The sequence below is a fragment of the Narcine bancroftii genome, chromosome 1 (genome assembly GCF_036971445.1).
Source record: "Narcine bancroftii isolate sNarBan1 chromosome 1, sNarBan1.hap1, whole genome shotgun sequence".
In the NCBI taxonomy this organism is placed as follows: Eukaryota; Metazoa; Chordata; class Chondrichthyes; order Torpediniformes; family Narcinidae; genus Narcine; species Narcine bancroftii.
In genome coordinates this window covers 112,857,258-112,870,063 of record NC_091469.1, presented here as the reverse complement: position 1 = coordinate 112,870,063, position 12,806 = coordinate 112,857,258, and the positions used below count along the sequence as shown (strand labels likewise).

The window sequence follows — 12,806 nt, the reverse complement described above, 5'->3', positions numbered from 1 at the left end:
GTGGTTTACAACTTCCACATTTTTCGAATTATTATAAAGCTGCTCAAATGAAATTTATTAGTGCAATGTTTGATTTAAATAAATCTTCAGTGTGGGAAAATATAGTTAGCTAAAATTGATGTGAAATAAATGCAAGAATTTATTTATAAATGGAATTCAATATTGTTAGTTGGTAGAGATCCACCAATATTAAAACATTTCATTGATTAAGGAATAAAATTAATTACGAGATAGGTGTAAAAGATATGATTTCATCTAAAATGCCTTTATATCAAAATTAACTTTTTCATTTCACTGTTAATAATCAGTTCCTGAAGGTATGGAATCAATTGGGAATTAAAAAAGGTGGAGGATTGTTTTGAAGCAGGGAGATTTATATCTTTTAACCAAAAGTATGAAAAATAGGAGATTCCTAATAATACTTTTTTTGTTATTATCAAGTAAAAGCTTTAACTAAAAAGTTAGGTTATAGTTTAAAATTACCCAATCTGCTTTAGAGTTACTACTTACTAAATGAGATACAAATAAATTTATTCTGAGATGTTCAAATTATTACATAGTGAAATGCCCAAACCAAGTATTCATATATCAAGATTGAAATGGGAACTTAATTTGAATAGAAAGATAGATGAAAATTATTGGAGGAATCTATATAAAGATAATCTATACAAAGATAATAATGAGGTACAGATTAGTACAATATAATTTTTTGCATCAATTATATTTAACCCCTCAAAAATTATCTATGTTTTAGATGTGGTAGACAGTTTATTTTCTTCCCCCATTCGACTTGGATCTGTCCTAAAGTTAAGACTTTCTGGATACAAGTTGAATTATTTTTGGAAAAAAAATATTAAAAGTTAAACTTCTGTTTGAAACAATGTTGTTTTTATTAGGAGATATTAAAATGATTAGTTTAAAATTAACTATGTATCAAATTGAATTTTTACATTTAGCTTTAGCTGTATTTAAGAAATGTTTAGCTATCATGTAGAAATCTGAATTGGTCTTGGGAATGCAAAGATGGCATACTGAAATAAAATCTTGTATCCCTCTTGAAAAGATAAAGATAACAATTTAAGGATACATACCATTTCTTTCTGAAAGTATGGAGCCCATATTTTAAAATTGTTGAAGATTTGAGCACTTATCTATTCTGGTGAGGATTGATTCTTGGTTTCATGGATGAAAAGTTGAATTATATATAATTGATGATCTTTCTTTCTTAGTGGGTAGTTGTAAGGGAAGGAAGGTGGGAATTAATGGGTAGGGAGAGGGAGATTGGGGAGGGTTTTTTTTTCTGTATATGAATTTTATTAGAATTCGATTGAGGTTTTAAATTTTTAAAATAAAATATTCAAAAAAATTACTAGTGATGTTCCACAGGGGTCAGTATTGAGGCTGTTTTTTTAAAATATAGCAGTTGTACATTAATGACTTAGATCAGAGTTTCCTAAACTTTAAGATCGTGGAACCCCAATTGTCAAATACAGTTTAAAAGACCTGGTATATACAGGTAGTCCTCAACTTATGACCGTAATTGGGTCTGATGGATTGGTTGACAGTTGGATTTGCGTGTCTTAACGTGTTATTAAAGCAGTTTTAAAAAAAAAACTTTCAACAAATGAGCCTTTAATGAAGAATCTCTGGATATGTACAGTAGTTTTTAAAATTTCGGTTGTATGGGTGGATGTATCCGCGTTGGTCGTAAGTTGAGGACTACCTGCACACAAGCATAGTAAGAAAGTAAATAAACTCCTCATTCTTCACATTGAAATAATTTTTTGCCTCTAATTTCCACTTAATTATCCTGTCTCCTAAGTTTTCTTTAAGCCAACGATCCAGGGTTCTCCCTTTCTTTTTTTAAGTCAACAATCCAAGGTTTTTTTTTAAGTCAACAATCCAAGGTTTTTTTTTTAAGTCAACAATCCAAGGTTTTTTTTTTAAGTCAACAATCCAAGGTTTTTTTTTAAGTCAACAATCCAAGGTTCTTTTTTTTTAAGCCAACAATCCATGGTTCTTAATAGAGTACTGCACATATGGAATATCTTTCAGTTTAAATTTTTAAAATGTGGCCAGCCTCGCTCCAAAAAAAAAAATCGAGTCTCATTGGTTGAAAATGATGCGTAGACCTGACGTATGGCCTCATGATGCCATTTTGTTTTGTTAGGGTCGAGGCAACTGTATGCTGCCATTGCAGAAACAGATTTAAAGACACAGGTAAAAAATATTTTAAAGAAAAACTCTTATTACTAGTTAGGATTATTATCATCTGCCATTTCTTCCATGGAATCTTTCTATGGAACGCAGGTTGGGAAACGCTGATTGAGTTGATGGAATAATTGGCTTTGTGGCCAAGTTTGCAGATGATATGAAAGTAGGTGGAGGAGCATGTAGTGTTGGTGAAACAAGTACTTGGATCAGGAAAATAGGCAGAGATGTAGCAAATGAAATAGAGGGTGGGAAAGGTTACAGTCATGCACTTTGTAAGAAATAAATGAGCAGACTTTTTTTTAAAAAATGGATGGGGGGAAAAAAATTAAAATATCCAGATGCAAAGGGACCTTGGAGGCCTCATTCAGGATACCCTGAAGGTAAATTTGAATAGAGTCGGTGGTGAAGAAAGCAAATGCAATGCTGACATTCAAGAGGAATGGAATACTAGAGCATGGATGTTATATTCAGGCTTTACAAGACACTTGTGAGACCTAGAGTATTGTGAGCAAATTTAAGCAAAATGTGTTGACGTTAAAGAAGGTTCAGATGAGATTCACAAGGATGATTCCGAGAATGAAAGGATTATCAAATGAGGAATGTTTGATGCAAAACACACACAAGACATTCAGATACAATGTTAATGCCAAAATTAACAAAAATTACAAAAATCTCTTTGGTATATAATTTCAAAAAATCTATTTTGGATTGATAAAACAGAGCAATTATTTAATTTTGGCATTTCAGCAAAATCTCACGAATTATATTTCAGCTGATATTTGATCAGTGGTTGAAATTAATTTTTTAGGAGAGACAATATAATTCAAAGATTATGCAAAAATAAAATTCTAGCATATGAAAGGCAAGTGGTTTGAATTGGTTTTCACAAGAAATGGTGCAATACCATGATCAAGAAGCTCAAGTATTGTAAGGTAAAACATCATGAGATGGGAATGTGTACGGAGTTACCCTGTACAGGGCTGTAACAAGATGTGAATGCATCCTTGTACTTACAAGATAAGAGAGACATTGATGGATTGAGAGGCAGGAAGCTAGCAGGGAAAGGATAGCAACAGTTTTAGTCATTGGACAAGTAATGATATGATGATGTTCTAAGCACGTATCCAAGGGTATAAAAAATCACCATTTTGCTGATAACGGCAGAATGCATTCTCCGACTAACATGGTTAGTTGCAAGTGTTACAATCCGGTAATAAAGAACAAAGAACCCTGATTTCGACTCAGTCTGGTGTTTGTCTCACTCATTCATGAACAAAGCAGACCTAACAGTATCAAAATAAAATACTGCAGATGCTCCAAATCTGAAATAAAACAATCTTCAAAAAAAAAACTCCCAAAATATTTCCAGAAAAAGTTGAATGAGGTTACTGATAAACCAGTCAGTCAACTTCAAAAAGGATAAATTGATACTCCTGTAAACTCTCATTCATCCATAATTAATATTCTTGGCTACATATGCTTCTCTGAACCTTCAACATTTTATTCTATTACATGACTAAAAACAAAATGTACTTACCCAGTTTTATTCTTATCCAAAACACTGGGAGTTAGGGCCCTGATGTAAGCACAGGTGCAAATAAGAAGGAGAATCACTGTCAGTAGACTCTGAAAGTTGAAAATTGCAGACTGTGGGAATAAAAGGGGGGATAAATAATTTAGAGTTGAAATATGGATAACTTTAAAAATACAGTAAAGCAAACAAGAGAATAGAAAGCAAGAAAATTTATTCAACAGATAAAAGTCAAGATTTGTCTGCTTTCAATGAATTAAGATGCATTTTCCCCTCTCAAGCTGGACAGGAGTACTGTGACAAGGAGTATGCAACAGGATTGGTGGTGGTGGGTGACCTGTTGTTTATCATTAATATTAACAATTAGGGTGAGAACATGAAAATCAGTGGAGTTGCTAAAGTTATGACTGGATCTAGATCAACTGGGAAAGAATAGAGCATTAAGTATAGGCCATTCAGCCCTTGATGTTGTGCTGACCTCCTATAGCCTTAATCCATAACCCTTCATTTTTCCTGCATCCATATGCTTGTCTAAGATTGTTTTTAAATGCCCCGATTGCACCAGCCTTCACCACCACTGCCACTGATGACACATTCTAGGCACCATCTGTGCAAAAAAACCTTCCCCTGATCACCCCCCTAAATTTTCCTCTCCTCTCCTTTTATAGATGTCCTCGGGTGGTTGCTACTCTCTCCCCAGTTAAAAAGGTGCTGGGTGTCCACCAATGAGATTAAGTCTCCCTCTCTTTCTTTACTCCAAAAAGAAAAACCTGAGCTCCTTTAACTTTACCTCATCAGACACATTCTCGAAATCATGCAACATCCTGGTAAATCTCCTCTGCACCCTTGCTATAATCTTGACATCCTTCTCATAAAGAGGCAACCAGAACTGAACACAATATTCCAAGTGTAGTCTAACCAGAGTTTTAAAGAACTGCAACATTACCTCACGTGTCTTGAACTTAATCTCCCTACTAATGAAGGCCAGCATACCACAAGACTTCTTCAATACCCTATCAACCTGTGCGACAACCCTGAGAGACCTATGGATTTGGACCCCAAAGTCCCTTTGTTCTTCTACACTGTTAAAAATCTCACCATTAATCATGTACTCAACATTCAAGCTTGACCTTCTAAAATGCAAAACTTCACACATCTGATTTGAACTCTGCCTGCCACTTTATAAAAACTGTTCTTGAACCTGGTGGTACAAGTCTTCTGACACTATAGCTCTTTCCTGATGGCAGTAGCAAGAACAAAGCACATCCTGAGTGGTGTGGATCCATGATAATTACTGTTGCTGTCCAACAGCAGTGGTTAATATCCATTTTCTCAATGGTGAGGAGTGTTATACATAACTGTAATACATAATTCCCACACTACCTTTTGGAGAGCTTTCTGCTGAGGTATTGGTGTCCCCATACCAGGCCATATTGCAGCTGGTCATTCAAGGACTCTTATTTTTCATATTATTACTGATTTTTTTTTCATGTATTTGCAGCTTGTTTAAAATCTAAATTTTAGTTTTTAAAAAGAAACAAATTGAGACAAAGCACATCAACAGGGATTTCTGCCTCACAAGCCACCCAATTAACCTACAACCCCTTTATGTTTTGAAAGGTGGGAGGAAACCAGTGCACCTAGAGGAAACCCAGGCAGACATGGGGAAAACATATAAACTCCTAATAGACAGCACCAAATTCAAACCTGGGTCGCTTACATGTGCTGTAACAGCATTGCGCTAAACACGACACTAGCCATTTCTTTACTCACGTACAGGTATACCCAATTTATGAATGCTTGCTTGACAAGAATTCACTTTTACGAAAATAACCTTTAATAGCAGTGAATGGGTCATCGCTTTATGCCATTTTGGCTTATGAAAAGTTTCAAAGGAACACTCTAGTTTTGTAAAGCAGGGTATAGCTGTTTGGGGGCATTTTTCTTGAGTAGTTTATACTACCAATAAGAAGAAATTCTGCCTGGCCCATCTAAACCAATTCCATTTGTCCATTTTAGGCCTGTATCCTTCTATAGAGACAAGAGATGACAGATGCTGGAATCTGAAGCAAAAACTGTTGTAGTAACTGGTGTCAGATCTCAAACTGAAACATTGATCATTTCTTTCTCTCCCCGCCCCCCTCTCCACCAGATGCTGACCAAACCGAAGATCCCCTAGCAGTTTATTTTTGTATTCTTCCATGCCTTTTGTAACTTTCTTAAATTGCAAAGTCAAAATATATTCTGGATTTTAATGCTGTGTTCAGTCCAAGGAACAATTTCCCCAATTTTGAAGGGTAGAAAAGCCCTATGCTTTAAGATTTTTGTTCCCTCTGTTTACTGCCATTTCTCGCTTACTGCATTGCTACAACTTCAAGTAAATTGTGAAGGGAGAGTCAACAACAGGCATTGGCTCCTTGAAAATCCCAACTTTTAACAATGGCACAGCTCACCAAAATTAAAAACAGCAACATCCGGTAAGTACAATCACCTTCATCCAAGAAGGTTTTGTGGATGATTTGCTCAGGTCTTTCTCCAATAAAGACATCAAAACTCTACAAATTTAATTCTCTCTGAAATACCAAGAAATGGATCAGCTCATTGGTTATAGTGGAAGGGAAACAGTCAAATCCATGACACCTCAATGGTTCGGTCATGGAGAGCTCAAAGTTCCTTGGTGCCCAAAAAAGAATGATCTATCCTTGAAAAGCACTTCCTTCAGAGAATGAGGAGGGCAAGGCTTTCATCTTCCATCTTGACAATATTTCACAGGAGCAACATTGAGAATGTCCTGTATGTCTGCATCATGGTGTGGTATGGTAGCTGCAAAGCATCAAAGGATCATCAAATCTGACGAGACAATCACTGGGGTCTCCCTTTCCCCTATTGATAGCATTTACCAGGAGCATTTCTTACATAGGGCTAAAAGAATTATGGAGGACTCTTTCCACCCATAATTTCTGACCCATAAAAGATGGTGGTATAGGAACATCAAAATCAGGACTAATACGTTGGGAAATAGCTTCCTGCAGGCTCTGACTGAGTAAAACATCGAAAAATATTTATCTAGTTATTTTAAATTCTATGCTTCTGTCCGTGATTCACGTCATGTACATTTGTGTGTGCACCATCATCTGGAGAAGCACGGTCTCATTGAGTTATATATGTACAGTCAGATGATATTTCATTTATCAACAAGATGAGAATTATGGCGAAGAGTGAATCCATGACACTCAGGATATTTAGCATCTTCAGCAAAATTTTCACATCTTAAATCCTGGAAAAGGAGAACAAGGAAGAAATGAGAGCAACAAAAGGGTAGTTAATAAACAGGGAGGGAAAGGAAAGAAATAATATTTGCTAGAACCAACACATCAAGATTCATAGCCATTCATAGAAAATGTAATGTCAACTGCTGATCTTCATCTCTTCTCAGATGGGCAATAGACACAAGATGTAGGAGCAGGAGGCCATTTGGGCCATTAAGTCTGATGTGTCAATTTTAAAGGCAAGAGATGTACTCTCCCTGCCACATGTTAAAATTAAAACTGTGATCACACATTTCATGAAATCAAGTGGACTTTCTCTCACAATGAGGTCTTAATTTCACCATGTACGGACTACATTGGCAGCACTTAGAAAGCACATTGGTAGAGGTAAAGACTAGTGAGACTATTTGGGTTAGAGGTTCTGAAAAAGAAGGGAGCGATCCCTTTGATTCGATAATACCAACAGTCACCAGGAATAAGACGGACACACTGGCACTTGATCCTAGTAATTAATTGGCAATGTACCAGTTAACATGCCAGGGTAAATGCTCGCAAATCGGGATGCAGGTATCAGGACACCCAGGGGATGGACTACTAAGGTAGGGTGCATCATTCCCAGGGCATCTGGCCCCTGCGTGCTGAAAGGGACAGGGGGTATCCTGGGACCAATTCGTGAGGATACGCACCCCTCTGTCCTGGGATGCCTGGTGGTGAGTGTGAAAGGACGTAGAGAACCAGTTAACAGTGGTCCAGTGTGAATGACAAAAACTGCTTCTTTAATCAGTTCGTTGAACAGCCAATTTACTGGTTACCCAGTAAGAAAAGCACTAGAGAGACGTGGGCATAGTCAAAGATAATGAAAAGTGGCAGCACTGCTGATGTTGTGGACCCACAGAGAGTAGTTACAGCCCTCCTGTGAGGTCCAAGCAACCACCCAGTATGACTGCAGTCAGCTCCGTACAGGCTATAGATGGCCTGAAAATGAGCTGACGGTCATTTTATATAAAATCCCATGACCACAGGATCTGCACCCAAGATGGCGGCACCAATAATCGACAGCAGCCACAAGGGGTTGCAGCTTCTGGGGAAGCGGGGGACTGGCTCAGGGCACCAGAAAAATGGGGAGAACACACCCTGTTTGAGAAGAAGTAGAGGAGACGACCCACAGGACAGTTACCACGGTAGTGGACCACTGAGGGCCCAAGGCTGAAGTACACACCAGTGACTTGAAGTGAGGAACCCACGCAGGCTGTGGGCTGCTGGAAACTGGCTGAAGGGGTACCAGGTTTTGGAATTGGGATGCGAGAGGGTGCCGAAGGGTTCCTAATCCTTTTGGAGGTTTGGATCTGGAGCTCGGGATACTAATGGTTTGGACCAGACTGTATGCCTGCAGGAGTGTTGGAGGTGAATCCATGGACATAGGGCAAATCTGAGGGGACTTTCTTTTGCTTCTCTTTCTCTGACTGCAAGAGGTGCTGTTGCAAGCTCCTGTCTTTTTTTTGAGAGTGTTACTTTGCAGTCACAATTCACAATATTTTTAGGCAGCCTGGCACCCGAGTCCAAACTGTTATGCTCTCAACTAAAACCGAGATCAACGGATTGTTTACTCAAGGAAAGACATTTGGTGAGAAGAGAAGCCGTGATCACGTGTCATGTTTTTGGGACAATAAAACAGAAAGCAGTATTGATTGAGCAAGTGTTCTAAAAAAAAGTTAGAATGGCTCTGTGAAATGGACACTTCTGCTGTTTCTCTTTGAAAGGGTAAACAGTAAACCACCATGATCATTGTTATAGTAATTTTGATGGACCCATAGCTGGATAAAAGCAGCAGGAAAATTGCTTTATTGGATCATAACCATTCTGGTGGTCATTCGTCTGACCCTTGCTTGGATTTTTGGAAGCATCGTGGAAGTTACACGTTTTGTTTCCCCTATGCAAGGAAGAGGGGAATTGTGACAATCATTTGAATGGAAGAGCATTTCTCTGGAAGCAACTTGACAAGGATTCAAGTGTTTTTCAGCAGTTTGATCACTTAGTGTTTCATTTACTTCATAATGACTTCTGAACATCAGTGTAAAGGTCCTGGGTTTCAACACAAGATTTCTAAGACTGAACTTTGAATTGATTTTCCAGAATTGTGCCTAAGCTATAATGGTTTGGATAATCCACACACATACATTTGCATATAGTTGGAGTTTAGATTTAAGAGGTTATATTTTAGTAATTATAATATTATTTTAAAAATTACACCATCTTGGTGAATTTCTATTGCTGCTGGGCTAACTGCGCTTCAGGCAATTTCTGCTGATGTGAAAATTGAACCTTGAATATACAGTATTATCTGAGGAGTACTTTGGGACCAGTGAGCACAATTCTATTAGGTTTTAAAATAGTTCAAAAAAAGATAAAACTGGTCCACAAATTTCTAAAATTAGGCTTGTCCCATTTTGGTGGCATAAGACAAGAACTTGCAAAGTTTGGATAGGACCATCTATATGCAGATAAAGGGATGTCTGGGGAAAAGGAAAGCTTTTAAATGTAAAACAGGGAGAGTTCAGAGTGAAGGACAAGGCTGACAGGATTATCAAAACCTGGATGGCAAGCAATATTGGGCTCTGATGAGGAAAAAGGAGGCATTTATCAGGTTAAATCAAGTGAATCTTGAGTATGGGAGATGCACATGTAGAGAAAAAAAGGTGGGAAAAAAAGCATTCACTATCCATGGCAATTAAGATCAAGGTTAACCCAAAACAATTCAAACATGAAGGGTAAAAGGGGAGACAACAAACCCCCTTAAGTATCAGCATGTGAAGTCCCAGAAAAAGGGAAAGTTCTGAAATTAATATTCCTCATCTATCATGGTTCTTGCACAGCTGCTGTGCAATAGGAAATTTTCACAAAATTTGCACAACTCAGGCAGTGGAAAAGGTTCAGAATAGAAATGAGCGACTCATTCCCATTCCAAAACTTTTCCTGTGGCAGCCCTAGTCAATTTTGCAGACTGCCTGTAGTCTAAACTGAACTGAAGGCAGTTCGCAATAATGGGTTAATGAATACAACATACATGAGAATGTGTTCATCTGGTGACATTGCAACATGGGAATTTTAAATGTGAAGCAAGGTGACATTAAAGTGATGTTGCCATTAACAGGATCTGTGGATCTAGAGCCATTTTGCTCTTCTGTCTTAGGGCTTTTTCTAACACAGGTGATTGATGTCATAGACGATGTCGACGCAGTGATGCTATGCTATTTACCTTTAAAAGGATCTCTTTCTATGCATTCTAAATTTCCATTTAAAATAGTTAATAATCAATTTCAATATTTCAGATAACAATTACAAAAAGTTATAATAAACTTATGAAAGAAAATTTTGTAGTATTATTGAATCAGATTAAAATATTATTATTGGGGTGGTCACCACTTTCAATTACAATGACTGGACATATTAATTCAATTAAAATTAATATTTACCTAAATTTTTGTATCTTTTTCAAGCCTTACCATTTTTTTTTTATATACCAAAACCCTTTTTTAATTCATTAGATTTGGTTATTTCTTCATATATTTGGCAGGGAAAACAACTACGTACAAGTAAAGCCCATCTTCAGAAAACTATCAGGAATGGGGAAATGTCACTTCCAAATTTTCAATTTTATTATTGGGAGATTAATATACAAAGTTTAATTTTATGATGTCATACATCACAGCCGACATCGACTCATGTTCAGCCTATGGCACTTTGTCTAAACACGCAGCGATATCTGTACACAGGTCATTTTGTGTGAATGGACCTCTGAAAGTGAAGTGTAAAAATTGACTACAAAAAATTACATTCTTTATGTGTAAAAACCATATATAGTTATCATGAAGATCATGGAAACTAGCAAATTCAGAAACACTGATATTAACAAAGAGGATTTAGCAGTCTGGAAGGGTAAATATAAGGTTTAAATACACAAGCCTAACCAAATGTATCCCAGAACATTGCGAGAAGCATGGGAAAAAAATGTCAGTGCTCTCGGAGATATTTGAATTTTAATTATTCAACAAGTGAGGTACTGGAAGACGGATGGGGGGGGGGGTGGGGAGGTGGTGGTGGCAAATGTGGTCCCTTTATTTACTGAGTGTTGCAAGGAGATTAGGAAGTACAGGCTGGTGAGGCCAATATGAAAGAGCAACTTACTGGAAGGAATTCTGAAAGACAAGAAGCATTTGGAAAGGTAAGGACTGTTTTGGATAGTTAACTTGGCTTTGTGACTGAGAAATAGTATCTCATGAATTCTTGTAATGGAGTTCTTTTTGACAAGAGCAGAGTAGTAGACAATATTCATGGACTTCATCGAGGCTTTGACAAGATCCCACATGGCAGACTGACCTGGAAAGTTACATCACATGGAATCCATGCTGAGCTTGTCAATTGGATACAAAATTGGCTTGAAAAACTAGTCAGAAGACGGTTTTTCAGATTAAACTTCTGTGACCAGAGGTATGCTGCAGGGATTAGTGCTGGGACCACCTATTGTTTGTCACATACTTTAATAATTTCGAAGAGAAAGTCAGTGACTTGTTTAGCAAGTTTGAAGACGACATCAAAATTGATGGTGCAGCTGAGCTTGTTCATGATTCCAACAGGACTATCAACTGGCAATGTGGGCAAAAGAAGGGGAGATTAAATTAAAGTTAGACAAGTGTAAAATGATACATTGGAATCGTGGACAAGAAAGTTTTAGACTGATAGGAGCATCTCAGGAGGAGTTGAGCCAAAAGGCCCACAACCATGCTTTAAAGCTCCAGAACTCTATAGCTCCTTTCACACTTGGAAGTGGTCCCAGGAATGAATGGCCCATCAACCTAAAAAGGGTCTAATGTGAAAAGAAAATCTTCTCAATGCCTGCATGAGATAACATCATCCTGACCCCAGTGTCTGCAGATGCCAGCATTACAATCAGGCAAGTGTAGAAAAGGCTATTACATTCTGAAATAGAAATGTCCCAAGCTTTTGTGCGAGTGCAGGAATATGAAGGAAGAAAAGATTAAAATGAAGGTATAAATTTTGCCATGGGAAAGTTGCAGCAGGAGAGAAAGATAGAGAGAAATGAATAGCAATAAAGGACAGTTTTTAAAAGGGTGGGAAAGTTGGTAGCATTATAGTGTACAATTTATAAGGACTGTGGTCTTTCGAGGAGAAATAATGATGGCAGACCCAACTTCTCAGAAATGCTCATACTATGCTGTACATAAAGCTTAATGATGTTATAATTAAGCATGATTAATTGTGTTCAAATATAAGATCATAATACACTAATCAGGATTTAGGGCAGGTTCACCATCGCTTGACGTGTCAGGACGTTACCAGTAGAAGGTAGAACAGTTCTAATCCCGGGGATGGCTCCTTGCTAGTATGAACATGTGCAGTGTCCCAATTAAGAGTGGTCAAGTGTGAACAGCAACAAAAAAAATCCTACCATGGGACATTTAACAACAGATTTAGTGGGATGCAAGTGTAAAAGGGGCTATAATATATCAGATCACAGATTACACTCCTTGAAAATGCAATTTCTCTGCAACTGAGGACATCGAATCTTGTCAAATATTTTTGTGCCTTGTATTCTTTCATAAATTCTCAAAATAGGCCAACAATTTAGACATAAAAATAATGGTTTGAAATAAAACAAAATTTCAGAATTTCAAGCAGTCCCTCATTCCCCTGAACAGTCAAAGAGCATTCTGGGATTTTGAACACTGCTCAATACAAGTCAAAATTTCCTCAGAAGGCTTTTCTTTTTATGG

The 12,806-nt window shown here is 37.4% G+C and overlaps 1 protein-coding gene across 1 annotated transcript in view; it reads right to left on the bottom strand.

Moving 5' to 3' along the window:
• Nucleotides 1-12,806, bottom strand: part of tmem167a (transmembrane protein 167A) — a 40,352-nt gene that overhangs the window by 21,384 nt on the left and 6,162 nt on the right. The window contains exon 2 of the mRNA XM_069936337.1: nucleotides 3,752-3,861. Within this exon, the coding sequence (XP_069792438.1) occupies nucleotides 3,752-3,861 (110 nt within the window). The remainder of the gene's footprint in view (nucleotides 1-3,751; nucleotides 3,862-12,806) is intronic.